Raw genomic sequence first — 20,307 nt, 5'->3', positions numbered from 1 at the left:
GAAAAGGATGCTGCTAATAATGCAGGAGAGGCTCCTCTCCGGCTTTGCTCCTTTAGAACAAGCAGGCTCTGCGTCTCTCCCTCCTCCCTGGCAAGGAAACCATGATAGTAACCACTCTGAGACAAATCAAGAAAAATTGCGACCAACACTCTCCCCCAACAAGCGCAGTGAGGTCAAAACACACACACACGCAGAGAGAGAACTGGCCCTAAAGTCACAGGGCGCTGGAATTCGCAGGGGTGCTGGGGGAGTGAACGGGAAGCAGGAGGAGGAGAAGGAGCCCTCTCTCTCACACACACAGAGTGTCAATTCTAAAGTCGGAGGCAGAGGGCAGGGAGAGTGAACGGGAAGCAGGAGGAGGAGAAGGAGCCCTCTCTCTCACACACACACAGACACACAGAGTGTCAATTCTAAAGTCGGAGGCAGAGGGCAGGGAGAGTGAACGGGAAGCAGGAGGAGGAGAAGGAGCCCTCTCTCACACACACACACAGACACACAGAGTGTCAATTCTAAAGTCGGAGGCAGAGGGCAGGGAGAGTGAACGGGAAGCAGGAGGAGGAGAAGGAGCCCTCTCTCTCTCACACACAGACACACAGAGTGTCAATTCTAAAGTCGGAGGCAGGGGGCAGGGAGAGTGAACGGGAAGCAGGAGGAGGAGGAGCAGGAGCCCTCTCTCTCTCACACACAGACACACAGAGTGTCAATTCTAAAGTCGGAGGGAGAGCGCAGGGGCGCAGGGAGAGTGAACGGGAAGCAGGAGGAGGAGAACGATAGCTCAAGCACACACACACACAGTGGCTAATCCAAAATCGGACAGCAAAAAACTGCAGGCAGGGACAGAGAGCACGGGGTTGTTTTGAAGCTCTGCTTCTCTCCCTCCTCCCGGCTAGGTTGGCTGAAAAGCTTTGCTGCTACTTAGCAGCTCAGTGGGGAGGAGAGAGGAACATAGAGGACGGGGTTGTTTTAAAGCAGCCAAGCCCGCTCTGCTTCTCTCCCTCCTCCCCAGCTCGGCTCGCTGACAGGAGCTTTGCTGTTTCAAAGCGAGCCACGGACTGCTCACAACTGCAGCAGATTCCCCCGCCATCTGTAGGCATTCGCTCCATAACACGCACAGACATTTCCCCTTACTTTCTAGGAGGAAAAATCTGCGTGTTATGGAGCGAAATTTACGGTACTTCTGAGTAGGTATTTGTACTTTAAGAGGGAGCATGCCTGTAGGAATGGCAAAATACACATTTTATGGAAGACTGAGGAACCTGGCATTAGTTGTGGAAGCAGGTAGCCTTACAACTCATTTGGACTCTCTCTCATTGTCAACATAGATTCCACAGTCACCCAGTTCAAAGGGGGAGTTTTTGGTTAGGTAAACCATGATTTATTAGACGAAAAACACAAGTCAGGCTCCCAGGCTCCAGCATCCCCTTTCCCTTTGTGCACAATAATACAAGGTGACTTCTAGGAGTTGTTAAACCACTGCTTCCCTATAACATTCATATCAGAAAACTGCTTTAATACCCAAATACAGACCAGGATATCTCTGTTGATAAGAGATTAAAACAAGAGTTTCCCAGTTCAAATGTAGCAGGAAACAGTGGTGTAGCAATCCTGGACTTATTGGAGCCATACAGTATTGTGTGCTTTTAGGACACAGGACAACAGCTATTCTTATAAGCGACCAGAACCAGGCCACAGACTCCCTTGAGACGACCAGCCGTTATTTGAACTGTTTGAATGACAAGCAACAGAACAAGAAAATTCTTCTTCATATGTAACATTTCAGGCTGTTTTATAGACACAGAATTGACTTCAACTAAGTAACACTCAGAGCAGACCTGCTGAAATCAATGGAGATGATTAATTTCAGTCCATTGATTTCAGTCAGTCTATTCTGAGCATGACTTAGTTGGATACAGCCCAAAGTGGCCCAAAATATACTTGCAGGGCCGAGGGGTAAATCCCATGCCATTTGTTAAATTATTTCTGGTGGGACTTACACTTGCTGGCACATACTTTGCATTTCTGTCTTTCCAAAGGCTGACACACACACACACACACACTGGAATAAACAAATGCATTGTGTCACCTCAAAGGCTAACTATCTTATGGCATCAAGCACATTTGTGGGAGTCTGATGGCTGTGGAAGCTCATGTGGGAATTGATCTGCTAAGCTTTGGAGTACCACGAGACATGTGTTTCCCACAAGGGCTTTCAGTAGCAGCTCAGAATTCTAACACCCAGTTGTGCCCTAACACAGCCACTGTTCTAAAATTTATACACAAGTCAGTATTTCTGAACAATATGAAATCATGCAGATAGGGGAAGAAAATATAACCATCTCGGGGGGGTGGGGGGTTAAGAGAGGATTTGGTGTCCTGCAGAACAGAGGTTTTTTTGATTTGCAGAACGGAACGCCTCCCCTGAGGATGATAAACATGGCTTGAAGGCAGAACATAGCCAGTTCCTTCCAGTCTTTGTCTGTATGCTTAGCACAGAAAGAAGGCTAAGTGCGGTGGAGATTTACATGGCAGAAACCCATAGATTATGCAATGAAAGACGTTAAAGGGATAAAAGGAAAAGTTAGGCTGCATTCAGACAGCAGATGACAGGACAACTGCAAATCCAAGTCAAACATTAGAAAAAAGCAAAAAAAAAACTTGGTAAAAGCCAGCTCAGCAGCTCAACGGAAGAGTTTGCCTTTGGGCGATTGTGGATTTGTTCTACCAGACTGCAAGGCTGGACTAGCTGTTTATCTGGGATGCCTTGCCCATCTTCATAGCTTTGTCACCTAGGCAAGACAAAACACAAGAATCTGGTTCAGCTGGTATTATCTACTCTGGGAATCGGCAAGTTGAGGAAAGGCTGTGTGGCACCACCGTCTCACTGATCCACATGCTAAGTGGCACACCCCTAGTCCTGAGAATCCGAGAGCTTTCCAGCAGTAAACCAGTCTAGCCTTGCACAGCATAGCCAGTCAGTTGTTTGTACTTTCCACTTCCTGGCACTTAACCAATTCCTGATCCACAAGAGGACCCTTCCTCTTATTCCATGAGCACTCCGCTCTTTGGCAAGGTCCAAGTATCCTCTGTGAACTGAATCAGCTCTATCTATATGCTTGTGGACACTCTCAAAGAACTCCAATAGGTTCATGATACACTTGCCCTGGCAGAAGCCATACTGGTTCTGCTCCAGCAAGTCTTGTTCTTCTATATGTTCGGTTATTTTATCTTTAACAATACTTTCTACCAGTTTTCCTGGGACAGGTGTTAAACTAACTGGTCCATAATTTTCTGGATTACACACACACACACACAATTTTTGAAAACTGGTGTTACATTGCCTACTTTCAAGTCCTCTGGTACAGAGAAAGAACTGAGCAACTTACATATTTTTGTTAGACCACAAATTTCACATCTGATATCTTTTAGAATTCTTGGGTGGATGCATCTGGGCCTGGGAATCTATCCTTTTTTATTTTGTCTATAATTAGGCTATTGGCCAATGTGAACTCGCCTTGGGAGGCTGACAGTTTTAAGATTAATTTTAAGTTACTGGTACACGTTATGAAGCCACTGTAATTTTGAATCCTGGTCTCTCACATATACAGTGGTACCTCTGGATGCGAATGGGATCCAATCCGAAGCCCCATTCGCATCCTGAAGCGAACGCAACCCACGTCTGCGCGTCGCAATTCGCCGCTTCCACGCATGTGCGTGACATCATTTTGAGCGTCTGAGCATGCGGCGAAACCCGGAAGTAATGCGTTCCGTTACTTCCAGGTCGCCGCGGAGTGCAAACCGAAAATGCTCAACCCAAGCTACTTCAACCCGAGGTATGACTGTACATAGGTCATGTAAATGTTATAATAAAGCTATAAACACGAGCTAAAAGCCAAAACTGTTTGGAGCAGCAATTTAAACAGATTTCAAAAGCTTCCATGCAAAAGAAATTCTGACATTTAAAACCAATAAGGCACCTAGACTACCAACAACATTACTTTAAGTCTTCTGACATAAGCTTTACCGCATCTGAGTCATTCCACGCCAAATCACCTGGTGCTATGTGCTCTCGAGTCTGATTTTGTTCAAAAAAATTTTGTGTGTGCATACCTATGAGATAACCTCAAATTAATTTAAGATTTTTTTGGTCCAAAATTGGGGTCAGGAGAAATTTTTTTAAATCTTGATTTTCGCACGATTTAGGCTAATGCAATTTATACGTCAGTTTAGAAAAAAAACTCATGCTCCTCTTATTCTTCATCCAATTGGGCTTATTTTGGTATCAAAATAAAGCTAATTCTTGTGTCTTTCAAAATAAGGTATAAAAATGGTATTAAGTGCCACAGAAAAGGGTCGCTGACCATTCAAAGTGAATTTTAGTCATTTTCTACCTTGTTAGGTTGGATAAGCCATAGCGTGCAAACCACAACTAACACGTATCATAATTTTTTTGTAGAATGGGCTAACTATGAACTTGTTATGTTTTAAAAGAAGCTTGTTTTTTGTGGTTATAAAATATTTTAAAAGTAAGTTTTTTCACTTCTTGCAGTAAGGGAACTGCCAGAAGGCCCTCAGCGCTGGACCTCAGTGTCCGGGCTGAACGATGCGGGTGGAGACGCTCCTTCAGGTATACTGGACTGAGGCTGTTTAGGGCTCTGAAGGTCAGCACCAACACTTTGAGTTGTGCTCAAAAATGTCCTGGAAACCAATGCAGGTCTTTCAGGACCAGTGTTATATGGTCTCTGCCACATTCTCGATGAATTGTAGTTTCCAGGTCACCTTCAAAGGTAGCCCCACGCACAGCGCATTGCAGTAGCCCAAATAATGTATCAAGAACATCAGATGACGCTGTAACATAAGAGGGTACAATTTTAACTATTCTCATGAATATGTGAGTTATTTCAGGCCCAATTTGGGACGAAAAAATCTTAAAAAAATAAATTGAGGTTATCTCATAGGTATGTACAGACAAAAAAAATTTGAACAAAAATCTGAGATGTGAGAGCACGGTCGAGTATTAAAATCAGGTGATTTGGTGTGGAATGACCCATCTGTTATTTAAATTTGGCCTGTCACAAAATAAAACTTACGGTAAATTACATGCAAAGCACCGTAATTCAGTAATGACAGTAATCTCTCCATTTTAATAGATTTATCCCTGGCACCATCGCACCATTAACTTTGAAAAGACAACACAGCAGAAGTCATTCACTCTTGAAGTAGGTTTTTGAACACCAAAATTAGATGTTGTGCATATCCTTCGAACTTTAACTCGAATTCCATGCACGGGGGGGGGGGGGGTGTGTGTGTGTGAGGGGGGGGACCCAGTACTTTAAACTTAGGAAGTGAATCAGAGTCCCCTACTGAAAGTCGGATAATTTAGTCATATATATGCAACTGATTTAGACTATTTTAACTAACAAGTGTTGATGGAGAGAGAAAAATATGATACAGCTGAATACTATATTTGCAATGGGGCCCCGCATTTTGAGAGCTGCAAAGAACTTTCAAATTGCTCTCCGTTGCTCTTTGAGCCTCCATAAACCTGCCCGCTAGCAAAAGCCTTTCACACAGATCATGCTGAACTTTGAGATTCCAACAACCAGGGCTTCAAAGTGCAGCATCACCCATGTCATTATGTCAGGTGATTGACAGGTGGGTGGCCTGCCTGCCTACCTGTCAAATTTGGCCCAACAGGGGTGGGGAGATAATGAAAAGATTCCCCACCTTAGGGTTAGAGCATACCTGTCAGACCTGAATTAGATCTGATTACAACTCTCCAATCTTACCTAAAACCTCAATCCTTATATCTGGCTCTCCCACTCTCTTCTCTCAGTTCACAGCTGTCACAGAACTAATGTATTCATCTTTCTGAACTCCACCTATCATAGGAACATTAACTTATGAAACCAACTGAACACAGCAGTTTAGTTTGCACGCCATGGTAAACCACGAACCCATGATTTGCTCCAACAAACCACAACCTCCAGTTTAGTCTAAACCAAGGATCATCAGTCTCAACAGATTGATCTGTAGCCAAAGTTTGTTCTTGGCTTATTGATCACTGTTTGTAGGAGCAAAAACAAAACTATGATCCTTGGTTATTACTGACTGTATTTATTAGTCGCCTCATGTGATAAGCTGCTAGGCAGCATACCGCAAAATAAGAAACACACACACCAAAATACAAACAGTTCATATTAGAACACGTAAACTGTAGTTTTCAAAAAATCAAACCAGAACAATAATATAAAACTAGGGGTGGGGGAACCAACCATGCCATCTAAAAACTACATCACTAATCAGATTAAACAAACTAAAATTAGAGGCTAAAACATCACTTAAACATATCAAATAGATGTTTAAAAGGCCTGGAAGGAAAGGAAGGTCTGCAGTCACAATCTGCACTGATAAACCAGAGATTGTGATTTGTTTTCTTCCAAAGGAAGCCAGTTGGAACAAACTGGGTGCAATTCATTTGCGCGTGGTATGGCTTACTATCATGTATGAATATAGCTAGCAAGGCTTGCTTACTAGTATGCACAGAGCATAGCTGCACCTGTTAACTTCCAAAGACTTCTTTAATCAGTGTCGTCTTCACTCCAGCCTTGGAGACAACTGCTGTACTAATGTTGGAGCCATAGTACAGGGTCAATCAGCATGTCCAATGGTCAGGGCGGCCAAGTGCTGTAGTCCAGAAGCATCTAGAAGGCCATAGATTCCCCAACCCTGTTTTGCGTCCTCCTCTCAGTTACTGCACTCTCCATCCTGAAACCCTCTTGTGCTTTTCACTTATTTGAGATTTGTCACACGTTTTAAACCACTCTCTCGTCTCTTAACTTTTCTTTCTAAAGCACTCATTGATTTTCTAAAGCTTCTCTTCCTTCCATGCAGTATCTTCCAGTACTGATCTCTTTGGGACTGCTCTTATCCTTTCTTGACAATCAGACCTTTTCCTGTTGGCTGCGTGTTTCCTTAAAGCAGCACAAATGTCCTACATAGCTGTCTTTGTTTAATACATCATCATCCTTGAGGAAAATATGTGGATCAGATATTCTTTTGACTTTTCAACACCAGATAAAGTTACATTTTACTTAGTTAACCCCCCCCCAAAAAAAGCCTCTCCTCACCCCTAAGAGTCCACCCCGCAGGCAAACTTTTTAACACCTGCCAAAGACTATGACACACACAAGTATTCAAATATACTTATTTCTCCCACATTCAAACATAACAGGAGAACTGCACTTTATAATTGCTTTATTTTCTGCTTATTAGTTCTTTTACCAACACTACAACCATATTGCGAACACAAAAAATCCTGTTTACTTTATTCAGGGAGATCACAGTCTACAGACTCATTCACTTATCAGACAAAGTTAACGCCATTCAAAAACGGATTCAGTTGCACTTTATAGAGTCACATGAACACAGAAGTTGGATGTACTGAACCTTTCCCCCCCAAAGAAGTTGAATTCTAAGATTGCATTTTATCTTGCAAGCTGCAGATAAATCTCTAAAGTCATCAATTTTTATGGCTACCTTTGAGCCAGAGAGAACACAAAATGTTGTTTCTTTGAAAGAGACACTTAAAATGAAACTTTACTAATTTTTGTTCAGTATCAAAAGTTATTTGATGCATTTGTCACACGTTTTTCAACTTCATGTTTCCCACCAAAGACTGGCAATTTAAAGGGGAAAACAAAACCAGAATTAATATTTATCTTTTTTTTAACCTACAAAACTGGCACACTTGGAGGAACAAAATGGACATACCAAGTAACGATTTCAAATTAATGTATAAGTTATATGACAATTTGATTCTGTCTCGGTGAGAGAAAAGATACAACAAACCCTTCACCAAAGGTAAAACCACCCATGTTTTTACTGCAGTTAAGATTTATATGAAAGTTTGAGAACTAGTAACAGATCTTCAAGTTTTCCAGTTTAGGCAACTACTTTGTGCTTGGCTTTAGTTATTCCAGAAGACTACGCTTAACTGTTTTGTGGACTTTTTCTTTGCATTGCCACTCTTGCCAGTGCTGCCAGGAAGAAAGATTCTAAATTTATTTTTATCGCAACCAGAATGTAGCATTTTTGTTCGATTCTCTCACAAATTTGTTGCTTTAGTAGAACTTTTTGTGAACCGCTGCTGTTTTTCCGATGAAAATTAATTTTTGTTCTGATCCTAAAAATTATTTTATGTGAATAATCCACATCCAATTTGGAGGAAGTAAAAAATCCAAATAACTATGATGTAAGTTTATTAGGATCAGAGCTCAAGTTTTCTTCTGTTAATGATGCTAAGCATTCAGTTCTAAGAAATTAATTTCTCATTACTTTATCCCCCTCAAACATCTTTGGTACAAGCTCTGGAGTCCACAATTTAAGTAGCAAAATCAACACTGAAGAAGTGTAGTGTAATGCCCCAATTTTATTTCAATCTCATACCCTTTAACAAAAGCAATTTTCTTCTGGTTTTGTAGCAATACATTCCTAAAATTCCTCAGATGAGTTTTACTCCTTGAGGAAATCTGAAATTAATCCTTAAGGCTGAATAGGAACCAGCTGCTTTACATTTTTTTGCACCTAGTATCAATACTTGATTGAAACCATTTTTTTATGCTAACCTGAATTCACAATCATTTTCCCCCATACAAGTAATCAGACATTTGAAAACTGCGATATGACAAATGAGATGCTTGCCCTTGAAGAACAGAACGTGGAAGTTTACATTCATAGTCGTTTGCTCACTCTCCACCTGAATCATTGCTGCCCTTCCAAAGGGCTTTATACATCCAAAGCAGATCAAATAAAGGTACTACCAGAACAGAAGTCTAGAATTTGTCTGTCACTGCCTGCGTGAATTCAGCATGGTTTTGTAACTGATGAAAGGGAAGCAACTTCCAAAGACACTCATTTGTTCCATTTAATTAGTAGTATCTGCAAAACCAAGTTGCCACATCCTTCCTTCATATTAGTACATCTCAATAAATTCTTAAGAGTGACTTATTCAAATCATAGTATAGATGCAGATGCAGGCTACCCCCCACCCCCTCAAGTTAATAAAGATGCATCTTAGAAGCCAAGCTAAAAGGTCTACAAATAATCTACTTAAGTTTTTAGAAGCTTTTAGACCAATTGTGATACTGCCACCTTTGTCTCAATTATTAAGACAGGAAGAGTTTTTAACATTCAAGTTTTGACTACAAGTTTATGATTTTTTTTAAAGTAATGTGTACATCACACATTATTCTTACGAATTATTGCTGCACTTTATGGAATGAAAGCATATTTGCACTGAAACTGGAAAGTAATGCAGCTACTTAATATTGCAGCAGCAAAATTAACTTTACAATGCAAAGTACAGGAACTGTGGTTTGACACTAGTCTCGTTTCATCCTGCATACGGTTGCTATTTAGAATGGAAACTTATTTGCATCCTTAATCATGCATTATATTTGGTTCATAACCTCCTGCAGCTAACATTTTGAAGCGGTTCTTGAATTACCCAGCCATCATTGGGCCCAGTAAGCAACCATACATTTATTCTAAATGCTACCCTTCTGATTTGTCAAAAGTCCAGATAAAGGCGATGAAAATTTTAGTTTCTAGTTACAGGTAAGCTCTCACCATAAAGAGGACAGACTGCAGTTTGTTCATAAGCAATGGTTTTCAGTTTACTAGATAACAAGAGACCTATCAACATATTCTGCATGGTTGCAAAAGGAAGCAAATCTACAGCAGATGATAATGGAGGGGGGGGTCAGGGGGAACTAAATCAGAAAGCATACATTTGAAAAGGTGATGCCTTAGCCCCAAGACTCAACAAATGAAGTCAAATCATCATAACCAAGGGCTCTCATAGTATGAGAAAAGTTGCTTTGCAAAGCTATGTGTCTCCTTCCCCCCTCCCTCCCCCATGTCGCTGGAAGCTTGCCATATAAACTAGTGCTTGTGTTCATTCACAGTTGAAGATTAGAGCATCTTAACACCAAGCAAGAATTGTATTAAACTGGGGATCCAGTCAAGTATGTGGAAGAAAAGGGTGGTAACTGGCAAAGAGGTGAGCAATCATTGTAATCCTATGGATGCTTAATTTCAGAACATTTTAGTATGGAGGATCATTCTTTCTTGGGAAGCAAGTATTTCTTTCCCCGCTAAACTCTCTTGAAGACTAGTAATAGTTTGTCTTTTTTTATTTTTTAATGATCATTAGGATTTATAGTTAGATGTTAACCATGTCAGCCCTTCGTAGAGTCCGTCTCCCGAGGTGGCACAGGACGGCTGAACATACCAATTCCTATCCCTGATTCGGGTCAGGCCTAGTTTCTCTTGGATCTCGTGCGGCTTCATGGCATCAGGAAGGTCCTGCTTGTTGGCAAAGATAAGGATGATGGCATCCCGCATCTCTCGGTCGTTGATGATGCGGTGCAGCTCCTGCCGGGCCTCGTCTATGCGGTCCCGGTCAGCGCAGTCCACCACAAAGATCAGGCCCTGGGTGCCCGTGTAGTAGTGCCGCCACAGCGGCCGGATCTTATCCTGGCCCCCGACGTCCCACACGTTAAACTTGACGTTTTTGTAAGTCACGGTCTCCACGTTGAAGCCCACGGTGGGGATCGTGGTGACCGCCTGGCCCAGCTTCAGTTTGTAGAGGATGGTGGTCTTGCCCGCTGCGTCCAGGCCCAGCATCAGGATCCGCATCTCCTTGTTGCCAAAGATCTTGGACAGCACCTTGCCCATGATGGCGGCTGGGGGGAGGCAGGCATCCACGGGGGGAGAGGGGGGCAGAGAGTTGGGGGGTGGGTGGAGGAGGAGAAGAAGAAGAGGGAAGGGCTGTTGCTGCACCCGCCAAGTAATCCACACAGGTGGTGGTGGTTGGGGGAGGGGGCCCACACCTGGACAGGGGAAAGACCAGTGGTTTACTGGTCTGTATGGGGCCCAAGAACTTGAGAAAGGGGCTTTGGGGGAGGAGGGAGGGGGGAAAGAAGAGGAATAATGCAGCCCCCACTTATATGCACCAAGAGAAGGATTAAGGGGGGGGGGGAAGATGCTTGACTTGAGATGAAGGGGGCGTGGCCTCGCGGGCGAGGGGGCGGGGCTTGGCGCGCGAGGGGGCGGGGCTCGCGAGGTCTCCTCGCCCGTCAGTCAGAGCAGGCCCGGGAGCCTCCCCGCGCTCGGCTGGGCTCCCCCGGGCGACGCTTCGGAGCTCTGAGGAGAAAAGAGAAGGGGGGAGAGGAGGAGGAGGAGGAGAGTCAGTCGGAGGCTCCGTCAGTGGCGGCGTGAGGGGGAGGGAGAAGGGAAGCCGCCGCCGCCGTTGCCGCCCGCACTTACCTCAGGAGGCGCCGGCTTTCCCTCAGCGCCGGCCGGCCGGCCTTTCCGGGTGGGAGAAGGGGCCCGCCTGCCCAGCCGGCCCGCCTCGCTTCTTCTTCCCTCACAAACTCCCTTGCCTGGCTTCGCTGGCTCGAGGCGGCCGGCGGCGACGCGCATGCGCGCAGCTCGCTCGCTCCCTCGCCCGACCGACTTGCGAAAGGGAAGCGGCCCCGCCTATAAGACGGGGGGGGAGGGGCGAGAGGGCGGGGAAGCGCGCGCACTTTAAACCCGGAATGCGCACGCGCAAAGTTAGGGCGGGAAAAGGGAGCCTTTGCGCATGCCCAGTGGGTCGCCCGCTCCCTTCACAGGGAGCCTCGACGGGCAGTTCTGTTCCTTCCACCATTAAGCTCGGCGTTTAAGCGCCGCGCCTTTTTCCCTTCCCCGAGGGCCGAGACAGAAAGAGAGGGGGAAATAACACCTCAGGTTCTCTCCTCTCTCGAACGGGCATATGCGCATGCGCGGTTCCACTTCGCGCAGCCGCATTTCCAGTCGCCAATCCCGGAAGAGAAACCCCCACGAGGAGAATTTACCTCAAGTGCCCGGCCAAGGACCGCGCAAGCGTGGTGGCCTTCTCACCTAACGTGGCCTCTCTCTACTGCGCATGATCTGGAGAAGCTGTCTCAGAGACGGAACTGCGCACGCGCAGGGTGTCATCCCCATGAGCCGAGAACGCGCGATCTACGTCAGTTGCTGCGCGACTCGGCCTCGCGTCTCCTTAAAGGGCCACGCACGTGGATGGGAGCCGAGATAAAACAGCAATAATTGAGATGTTTGCGGCCTCTTGTTAAGCGCTCCCTTGCCTGAAGGGAAGGGGAATGCAGACCACGCCCCCTCCTGAATTGCAGCTGATCTCATGCAAAGCTTATCTGTCCTGTCCAATTTCTTAAAAGACCTCAAGGGACTTTTTCACCTCCTTCTCGCCCCAAGTCTCAGCTCTTGTAAGGCTCATCATAATAAAGGCAAAGGGACCCCTGACCGTTAGGTCCAGTCGTGGCCAACTCTGGGGTTGCAGCGCTCATCTCGCTTTACTGGCCGAGGGAGCCGGCGTACAGCTTTCGGGTCATGTGGCCAGCATGACTAAGCCGCTTCTGGCAAACCAGAGCAGCGCACAGAAACGCCGTTTACCTTCCTGCCGGAGCGGTACCTATTTATCTACTTTGACGTGCTTTCGAACTGCTAGGTTGGGAGGAGCAGGGACTGAGCAACGGGAGCTCACCCTGTCATGGGGATTTGAACCACCAACCTTCTGATTGGCAAGTCCAAGACTCTGTGGTTTAACCTACAGCGCCACCCCATCATAATATAATATGATAAAAAGGACTTAATATTTATTGCATTCATTGCTTGCTACATAAAATGTCTCAGAGCAACTCCAAATTGTAAGAACGTACAGAACCATAGCTGTCAACCTTCCCTTTTTTTGCGGTAAATTCCCTTATTCAGGCGCCATTTCCCGCTGCTTCCCGCGGCTATCCCGGATTGTTAGATACCCCGTAGACTGTCCCCGGGACAGGTGAGGCTGCTGATCCCTCATTTTTCGAGGCTGTTGATCCCTTATTTTCTGTCCATTAAACTTTGATTAGTTTAATGTTAAGTAAACGTCCAGTGCGCTTCCAACGCCATAAGTATTATCTCAGCAGAGAATTTCGTGCAGCGGCTGAAGGAGGCAGGAGAGTCAGTACCTTTCTCTAAATGAAGAATCCTGGAGCAAGCACTTTGGAACTCAGGGAAAAACTTTATTCACAAAAGCAAAAAAAAACCCTGGCGATAAAGCACACATGCTTTTATCTCCGGCATAAAGAAAACTTTACTCTAAACTTAACTCATATCAGCAAACACGCCCACGGCCACAAACTGAGTCTGCGAGTCAGGTCAAGGGGGGAAGAGAGAAACACGGATGAACTGACTATTTATACAAACCAACTCATATTCCTGGATGCTTAATGACTTTCAGCTGCTCAGTGATTAGAGCGACTTGTTACCTCTTAACCCTTTAGTACCAACATTTTCAAATCTGAAAGTTGACAGCTATGTGCAGAACACAAAATATAAAATAACAAAAAGGAGAGAACATTGTTAACACAAAGTGCTCATCCTGCAATATTATGATGCCTAGATGAAGGTCCACCAGGCCTGTGTGTTGAGCAAGCTGCTTTATGGAAGTGAGCTGAGGGCAACTTACAACTGTCGGTAGCGATGCACAGCAGGACGGTGTCTCAAAGATATGGTCTCCCAAGCCCACATTCCCAGCAATGTCTACACTGGCTTGGTCATGTCCACAAAAGGGAAGATGGCAGGATCCCCAAGGATGTGCTGTATGGGGAGCTGGCTTCAGGGACCAGATCCAACTCTGAATTATAAGACATGATGACTGACAATATCAACCCCGCTGTGTGGGAATCCCTTGCAGATGACCGCAATACTTGTAGATGGATAGTCAGGTCCTGCATCCACAGTAATGACCAGAGGAGGAAGGACTGCTTGGAGGAACGCAGAGAGGAGAAATGCCATGATGCATCTGTAGCAGCACAACCGGACACCTTCATCTGCCTCAGCTGCAACAAAACATGTCTCTCCTATATCGGTCTCTACAGCCACATCAGACGTTGCAACCTTCCAACAGTTTGACTTCACCCCCAAAGGCGCACTCCTCCATTGTCTCCCAACAATGGCCTCACTTTGGCCTGATCCTGCCAGGCTTTTTCTTATGTTCTGCCTATTCTCACAGCAGATCATTTACACACAGTCCCTAACCATCATGATATAGGCAGGACTGTGGTGGTGTCCTGGGGATCAGCTGTGGGCATCTAAGCAGTTTGGGGAGACACAGCCCATGTAGGTGGGATTTCTGAACAGAAAAAAATAGTATTTCTCATTATTTTAAGAATGTGAGAGGAGCCTCCTGGATGAGGCCAATGGCCCATCTAGTCCAGCATCCTGTTCTCACAGTGGCCAACCTGATGCTTGTGGGAAACCAGCAATCAGGATTCATAGAATCATAGAGTTGGAAGAGACCACAAGGGCCATCGAGTCCAACCCCCTGCCAAGCAGGAAACACCATCAGAGCACTCCTGACATATGGTTGTCAAGCCTCTGCTTAAAGACCTTCAAAGAAGGAGACTCCACCACACTCCTTGGCAGCAAATTCCACTGTCAAACAGCTCTTACTGTCAGGAAGTTCTTCCTAATGAAAAAGCCCAGAATTAAGTTTAAGATACTTACCGATTCTAAAGAAAGAGGGGGGTTTGCCCTGCCGGACTTAAGACTCTACTATGAATCGGCAGCTTTCTGCTGGTTAAAAGATTGGCTACTTCTTGAAAATGCAGACATTCTAGATTTGGAAGGATTTGATAACAACTTTGGTTGGCATGCATATATCTGGTATGACAAGGTTAAGGTGTATAAGGGTTTTAAAAATCACATTGTCAGGAAAGCACTATATAATGTTTGGATACGGTATAAAGATTTACTGGAAAATAAAACTCCCAGGTGGCTTTCACCTATGGAGGCCAAGGAGGTAAAGAAACTTAATATGAGAACTAATTGGCCGAAATATTCTGAAATTTTAGAACAAGAAGGTGGTGAATTTAAATTACAAAGTTATGAGAAAATAAAGTCCAAGGTACGAGATTGGCTCCATTATTTTCAAATAATGGAGGCCTACAAACAAGACAGGAAAATTGGTTTCCAGGTGGAGAAATCGAAACTAGAAACAGAACTGTTAGAACCCAATACTAAGAATTTATCAAGAATGTATAACTTGCTGTTGAAGTGGAATACATTAGATGAGACAGTGAAGTCTGCTATGGTTAAATGGGCACAGGACATAGGTCATGACATTATGTTTGCTGACTGGGAGCAGTTATGGACCACAGGTATTAAATTTACGGCATGTAATGCCTTACGAGAAAACATTATGAAAATGATTTACAGGTGGTACATGGCCCCAGTCAAGCTTGCGAAGATTTATCATTTGCCCAATAACAAATGTTGGAAATGTAAAGAGACTGAAGGTACCTTTTTCCACCTTTGGTGGACCTGCCCAAAGATTAAGGCCTTCTGGGAAATGATTTATAATGAAATTAAGAAAGTGCTTAAGTGCACCTTTAACAAGAAACCAGAGGCATTTCTCTTGGGTATGGTCGGCCAGTTGGTGCCGAAGAAGGATAAAAATTTCTTTTTGTACGCTACTACGGCAGCAAGGATTCTTCTAGCAAAGTATTGGAAGACAGAAGAGCTACCCACGCTGGAGGAATGGCAGGCGAAAGTGATTGACTTTATGGGACTGGCAGAAATGACCGGCAGAATCCGCGACCAAGAGAAAGAGACTGTGGAAGAAGATTGGAAGAAATTTAAGATGTATCTTAAGAATTATTATAAAATTGAGGAGTGCTAAAATGCTGAGGGAAAAGAAGACGTAGAATTGCAGCGGAAAATTGTGTTTAATTTTAGGGTGGAATTGAAAAAGAGAATGAATTTACATTTAATTGGTTAAGAAGGGTTGCTGAATAATGGCTTAAAATTAAATGGCTTAAAAGGGAAAGGTATGGGGAAGTCCGGGAAAAGAGGGTTATGGAAATAAGGTTAAGAAAACATGAGTTTTTGTGTTTGTTTTTATGTTGTTTTTGTTTATGTTAAAAAATTGGAAATTAATAAAAATTTTATTAAAAAAAAAAAAAAAAGGAAGTTCTTCCTAATGTTTAGGTGGAATCTTCTTTCTTGTAGTTTGGAACCATTGCTCTGTGTCCGCTTCTCTGGAGCAGCAGAAAACAACCTTTCTCCCTCCTCTATGTGACATCCTTTTATATATTTGAAGATGGCTATCATATCACCCCTTAACCTCCTCTTCTCCAGGCTAAACATGCCCAGCTCCCTTAGCCGTTCCTCATAAGGCATCGTTTCCAGGCCTTTGACCATTTTGGTTGCCCTCCTCTGGACACGTTCCAGTTTGTCAGTGTCCTTGAACTGTGGTGCCCAGAACTGGACACAGTACTCCAGGTGAGGTCTGACCAGAGCAGAATACAGTGGCACTATTACTTTCCTTGATCTAGATGCTATACTCCTATTGATGCAGCCCAGAATTGCATTGGCTTTTTTAGCTGCCGCGTCACACTGTTGGCTCATGTCATTCGACCACAAGAGCCCTCTTCCACCTGTGGTTTCATAGAATCCTAGAAGCATAGAGCTGCAAGGGACCCATGGGTCTTCTGGTCCAATCCCCTGTGATGCAGGAAACTCAACTAAAGCATCTATGACAGATGGCTATCCGACCTCTGCTTAAAAGCCTCCAATGAAAGACAGTCCACAACCTCCTGAGGAAGCCCGTTCCACTGTCAAACAGCTCCTACTGTCAGAAAGTTATTTATTCATTTGAGAATACAGTATTGATTCAGTGTTTTGATCTTTGCTGCCATCTTCTGGATGATGGACACACAGGAAGCAAACAAGGAGCCCTGGTGTGATGGCTCTTGCCTATAATCCCAGCTCCTTGGGAGACCTGAGCCTGGAAGGCTGCTCTAGCTCCAGAGTTCTAGGCTGCTGCTATGGACTACGTTGCAGAATGAGTGCATTGCTAAGGTTAGGGTCAATACAATGGTCCTCAGTGTGTCAAGATCCAACAGGATGCTGAATTCGCCCAGATCAAAGCCACCATCCTGAGCATCCTCTCTTCTCAATTCTGAAAATAAAATTAAAATGCACATGTCTCTGAACTTGTGCAAAGTGTCTATTATCCCTGGAAGCCATACTCCTCCGTGCTATCAGGCTGGCTGAAGCCTATCTAAGCACATTTTGAAAATTAATCTCTAGTGTTATGCTCACCCCACTTCCAAGCAGTAAGAAGTTCCAGGGCACATTGTATACCCAGGATTAGTTTAGTTTCCATTAGAAGGAGGTTTCTGGAGACTTACTGGTATTTTGTAACGTTTGCATTTATTTGCAAAATTACGGGCTGAGCATAGCTGGAGACACCGTTGGGATTATATCATTATTTATCAATTAATGAGTTGCCTTTTACATGCACGTGAAGGTGATTACGGTCATATAATAAAAAAACAGCTAAAAAGTCTACTGTTTTAAAAGCAGTACAAAAAATAATAATAACTGGAAGGCTGAAAAACAACAGAATAGCGGATGAAATGCACTAATTAATTAATTAATAGCACAAAACACCTAAGGCAGAGGTGGCTTCATCCAGGTGCAAAAACTTGTCAAAACAAAAATATTCCATATCCACCTGTCTTATAGGCACCACTAACCAGCATTTTCATAGCCCTGGGACTTTGCTAACACCATCTGATTTCTAACCTTGGGCTCAGGAAAGCAGGTCACAGTCAAAATAAATTAAAAAATTGTCCAGTAGCACCTTATAGAGACCAACTAAGTTTGTTCTGGGTATAAGCTTTCATGTGCATGTAGCTTTCATGTGCATGTAGCCAACCCACTGTGGGATCCAGGTCCCCATCCCAGATTTAAACACTCAAGGCCCAAATCCGCTTTTCTCAAGAGTATCCTCTCAAACAGAGCTTACAGAGGCTTAACTTGGCTCTCTCTCAGTCTGGCCTAACTGCAGTTTTTAATTCTCCCTTTTTAGATTACATGACTTTCAGCAGCTGGGTGGGAGGCCTCTTTCTGCTCCATTCAGAAGCCTTGAGAGAGATCACCTAACAATCAGTAGCCATGGAAACGCATCACCTGTACTTTCCTTAACAAAAGCTGTGCCTGGCAACTTTGTCAGGAGTATTAAATCAGCCTTGCTCCATTAACCCTGTCCTGGCCAAGCTCCCCATCTCACAGCAACATGCTCCCCTAAATAAAACATTTCAGAATTCTCCTCCTAGGTGCCAGCCAAACTCCAAACCCCAAGATCTGAATTCAAATGTGCGTATCGGGCTTCCTCCAACAGCTGAGCATGGTGGCACCTTGGGAGGCTGAGGATTGCTTGAGGAGTCCTAGGCTGTTATGGGCTATATTAGATGCTAAGAAGGTGCCCTTGCTAAGATAAGGGCACCCTCTGGATGCCTCGCAGGAGACTTAGGAACACCACCCTCCGCTTCAGGGAGGAAAGGTGGAGTAGAAATGCAATGCATAAACAAGGTGAAGAAATAGCGGGGACCTCTGAGCATACGAAAAGTGCTTTCCCATCACCATTAAACTCCTGCACCTCCAAGCGTTGCCATTTCCACGCTGTCCGGCAGAGGGCGGCAGGGAGCTCTTCTCCTTCCCTGACGCCGCGCTGGAACAGTTTTGGCCTAGTGGGCTCGCCGTAGGTCACGTGGCGCAAGGCGCATGCGCGCGAGCGCGATTCGGCTCCTGACAGGAGGAAAAGCGTCCCGGAGCGCGGCGAGGGAAGGCCGGGCAGAGTCCGCCGCGGAGAGGAGAGGCCCGGCCATGAAGTCCCGCTTCAGCACGGTCGATATCCGGGCGGTGATAGCCGAGCTGCGCCAGAGGTAGGAGGGAGCCTCGAGACAGGCGGGCGGCGGCCCCGCCCCCGCGACCACGGAGACCCCGCCCACAGGGCATTGGCCCCACCCACAGCCACGCCCCTTTACCTCGCTCCGCCCCTGCCAGCCTCCCCCAATCAGGTGCCTCCCAGGAGCTTTGGACTACAGTTCCCATTCGTTGGCAGGGCCTGGTGGGAGTTGTAGTCCAAGTCACGTGGGAGCTGGCTGGGGGTCGATGGGAGTTGTAGTCCCCTGGTTGTTAGACCAGGCATAGGCAAACTCGGCCCTCCAGATGTTTTGGGACTACAATTCCCATCATGCCTGACCACTGGTCCTGTTAGCTAGGGATCATGGGAGTTGTAGTCCCAAAAACTTCCGGAGGGCTGAGTTTGGGGATGCCTGGTCTATAAGTCCAGTTACAGATAGGTAGCCGTGTTGGTCTGCCATAGTCAAAACAAAAAAAATTCCTTCCAGTAGCACCTTAAAGACCAACTAAGTTAGTTCTTGGTATGAGCTTTCGTGTGCATGCACACTTCTTCAGATACACTGAAACAGAACTTCTGTTTCAGTGTATCTGAAGAAGTGTGCATGCACACGAAAGCTCATACCAAGAATTAACTTAGTTGGTCTTTAAGGTGCTACTGGAAAGAATTTTTTTTGTTTGGTCTATAAGGTGCTACTGGACAATTTTTTATTTTATTTTTATTTCTTCCAGATGTTGTGGGACTCCACCCCCATGGCCAAGGGCAAGCATAGGCAAACTTAGCCCTCCAGATGTTTTGGGACTACAATTCACATCATCCCTGACCACTGGTCCTGTTAGCTAGGGATAATGGGATAATGGGAGTTGTAGTCCTAAAACAGCTGGAGGGCTGAGTTTGCCTATGTCTGTGTTAGACTCCTAGCAGTGTTTCCTAATAATAATAATAGTAATAATAATAATAATAATAATAATAATAATAATAATACAGTGGTACCTCGGGTTGCATACGCTTCAGGTTACACACTCTGCTAACCCAGAAATAGTGCTTCAGGTTAAGAACTTTGCTTCAGGATGAGAACAGAAATTGCGCAGCGGCAGCGGGAGGCCCCATTAGCTAAAGTAGTTCTTCAGGTTAAGAACAGTTTCAGGTTAAGTACGGACCTCCGGAACGAATTAAGTACTTAACCCGAGGTACCACTGTAATTTATTATTTCTACCCTGCTCATCTGGCTGGGCTTCCCCAGCCACTCTGTGCAGCTTCCAACAAAATATTAAAATACAGTAATGCATCAAACATTGAAAGCTTCCCTAAACAGGGCTGCTGTGAGTTGGCTTCCAGCTGTTTTGGACTCCAGTTCCCATCATCCCTGACCCCTGGTCCTGCTAGCTAGGGATGATGGGAGTTGTAGTCCAAAAGCAGCTGGAAGCTCAAGTTTGGGAAACCCTGAGTCTTCCAACTGACAGCAACCTGTGTAGCCAGTGGTCAGGAGTGCTGGGAGTCAGAGTCCAGCAACA

The 20,307-nt window shown here is 45.0% G+C and overlaps 2 protein-coding genes across 5 annotated transcripts in view; one reads left to right on the top strand and one right to left on the bottom strand.

The window, feature by feature from the left end:
• Positions 1-7,237: 7,237 nt before the first annotated feature.
• On the bottom strand, positions 7,238-11,922 carry ARF6 (ARF GTPase 6). 2 transcript variants are annotated; one of them, XM_079963372.1, is made up of 2 exons: positions 11,898-11,922; positions 7,238-11,205 (listed from the first exon to the last, which is right to left on the bottom strand). In XM_079963372.1, the coding sequence occupies exon 2, from the start codon at positions 10,735-10,737 to the stop codon at positions 10,210-10,212; it is 528 nt and encodes a 175-aa protein (XP_079819498.1). In that variant the 5' UTR covers positions 10,738-11,205; positions 11,898-11,922; the 3' UTR covers positions 7,238-10,209. The 2 variants fall into 2 exon arrangements, with proteins under 2 accessions (XP_079819498.1, XP_079819497.1); XM_079963371.1 differs by lacking the exon at positions 11,898-11,922 and adding an exon at positions 11,329-11,536.
• Positions 11,923-18,652: 6,730 nt separating this feature from the next.
• The window catches only part of NEMF (nuclear export mediator factor), a 42,663-nt gene continuing 41,008 nt past the window's right edge, over positions 18,653-20,307 (top strand). For all 3 annotated transcript variants that reach the window (XM_079985785.1, XM_079985784.1, XM_079985786.1), the window contains exon 1: positions 18,653-18,815. In XM_079985785.1, the coding sequence (XP_079841911.1) occupies positions 18,655-18,815 (161 nt within the window). In that variant the 5' untranslated portion in view covers positions 18,653-18,654. The remainder of the gene's footprint in view (positions 18,816-20,307) is intronic.

The sequence above is a fragment of the Podarcis cretensis genome (genome assembly GCF_951804945.1).
Source record: "Podarcis cretensis genome assembly, chromosome: 1".
Lineage (NCBI taxonomy): Eukaryota > Metazoa > Chordata > Lepidosauria > Squamata > Lacertidae > Podarcis > Podarcis cretensis.
The sequence above is the reverse complement of the archived record's forward strand: the minus strand, read 5'-3'. Positions and strand labels throughout refer to the sequence as shown.

Coding starts and splice junctions, on each gene's coding strand:
- ARF6 (XM_079963372.1), bottom strand. CDS start 10,737: ATGGGCAAGGTGCTGTCCAAGATCTTTGGCAACAAGGAGATGCGGATC.